The 1,283-nt window shown below is 33.2% G+C and overlaps 1 protein-coding gene across 1 annotated transcript in view; it reads left to right on the forward strand.

Annotated features, from left to right (window-relative positions):
• The window catches only part of sdf4 (stromal cell derived factor 4), a 25,193-nt gene extending 23,910 nt beyond the window's left edge, over positions 1 to 1,283 (forward strand). The window contains exon 7 of the mRNA XM_028807719.2: positions 1 to 1,283. This exon is cut by the window's left edge and continues 117 nt beyond it. Coding sequence (XP_028663552.1) covers positions 1 to 60 — 60 coding nt within the window. The 3' untranslated portion in view covers positions 61 to 1,283.

The raw sequence follows: 1,283 nt of genomic DNA on the forward strand, positions 1-1,283 counted from the left end.
GAATACTTCACTGGAAGTAAACTAATGGATTATGCCCGAAATGTGCATGAGGAGTTCTAAGCAGCAAATACCTTTTGCCAGTGGCAGAGTTTTGGTTTTGAGGAGCAACAATTGGGTTGCATTTCTGAAGGGTTGTGTTTTTCTGAGTATCTGATTGGCTACTTTTCTGTGAATGCAAACATATTGATGTATCGATCCGTTGCCTCCGTAAATTACCAGCAAACCACTCACGAGCGCACATCTTGATTCATCTTCATGTTTCCATTTTTTTTATTTAAAAAAAAAAAAGCATAAACTGATATAATAAACATAAATTGACAGTGTCATGTTAACTTTAATAAGAAAATGCAATAAAATATAAGGAAAATCATGGCTAAATTTTGGTTTGGATGCACATCTCCCTGCACATAGTGTTTCACATCGGAGGTAAAAACTCGGCTCTCATGCAGTTCTGCTGTTTTCACTAAAAAAGGTAACAATGGCCTGCCACTACTTTAAGGGCACCTTTGAACGCAACATTAAAACCAACCGTGTCCCTGCTTCAGTGTGTGAACTTTTAAACACTTTTGTTTATCCTGAAACATAATTGTAAAGTGGCAGACTGCATGAAGGAGTAGATCTAGATTAATGCATAAAATCCATCTTGTTTGTGGATGTGACTGCTTGTACTTTTTCCCTAATGTAACGCTGGTGAAATATTCAAAACGTGCAATAAAAATGCTTTCTGCGAACTATGGTCACCGTAGTCTACCTATTAAGCTAACTTTTTAAATTTGTAAAGTCGGAGGTAGACATTTTTCCTTTTTAAGTGTGTCAGCAGCCAGTTTCAGATATTGAAAATTTAAAATGCGCTTTATATACCGTGTGTGTGAATGTATGATACAGATATATACTCACACCATATATTTACATATCTGTATTTATATCAAATTAAACAAGACTCATTAAATTTGTCAAGCACATTTATGAATCATTGAAAGCTTTCAGATGCAAAAAGTACATTATTTATTTGATTTGGAACTTAGCAAAATGGGAAAAAAATATAATATATATATATATATGAGCTTCATTAAAGACAAGTAATCCTGTCTGAAAGTTTGCCCACCAGATGCATAAAGGAATCCTAGATATTCCCAAGAATACATTTTTACATAAATAATTAAAATGCATGTTTGCTTCTTTTCTGTTCATACTATTGTAGAAAGACTGATCCTCAGTGTTCTGTATATTTTGTTGGTTTGTTTTTTCTTTTGAGTTCTTACATTAAATAATGTATTTTGTAA

This window comes from Erpetoichthys calabaricus, chromosome 8 (genome assembly GCF_900747795.2).
Source record: "Erpetoichthys calabaricus chromosome 8, fErpCal1.3, whole genome shotgun sequence".
Taxonomy (NCBI): Eukaryota; Metazoa; Chordata; class Cladistia; order Polypteriformes; family Polypteridae; genus Erpetoichthys; species Erpetoichthys calabaricus.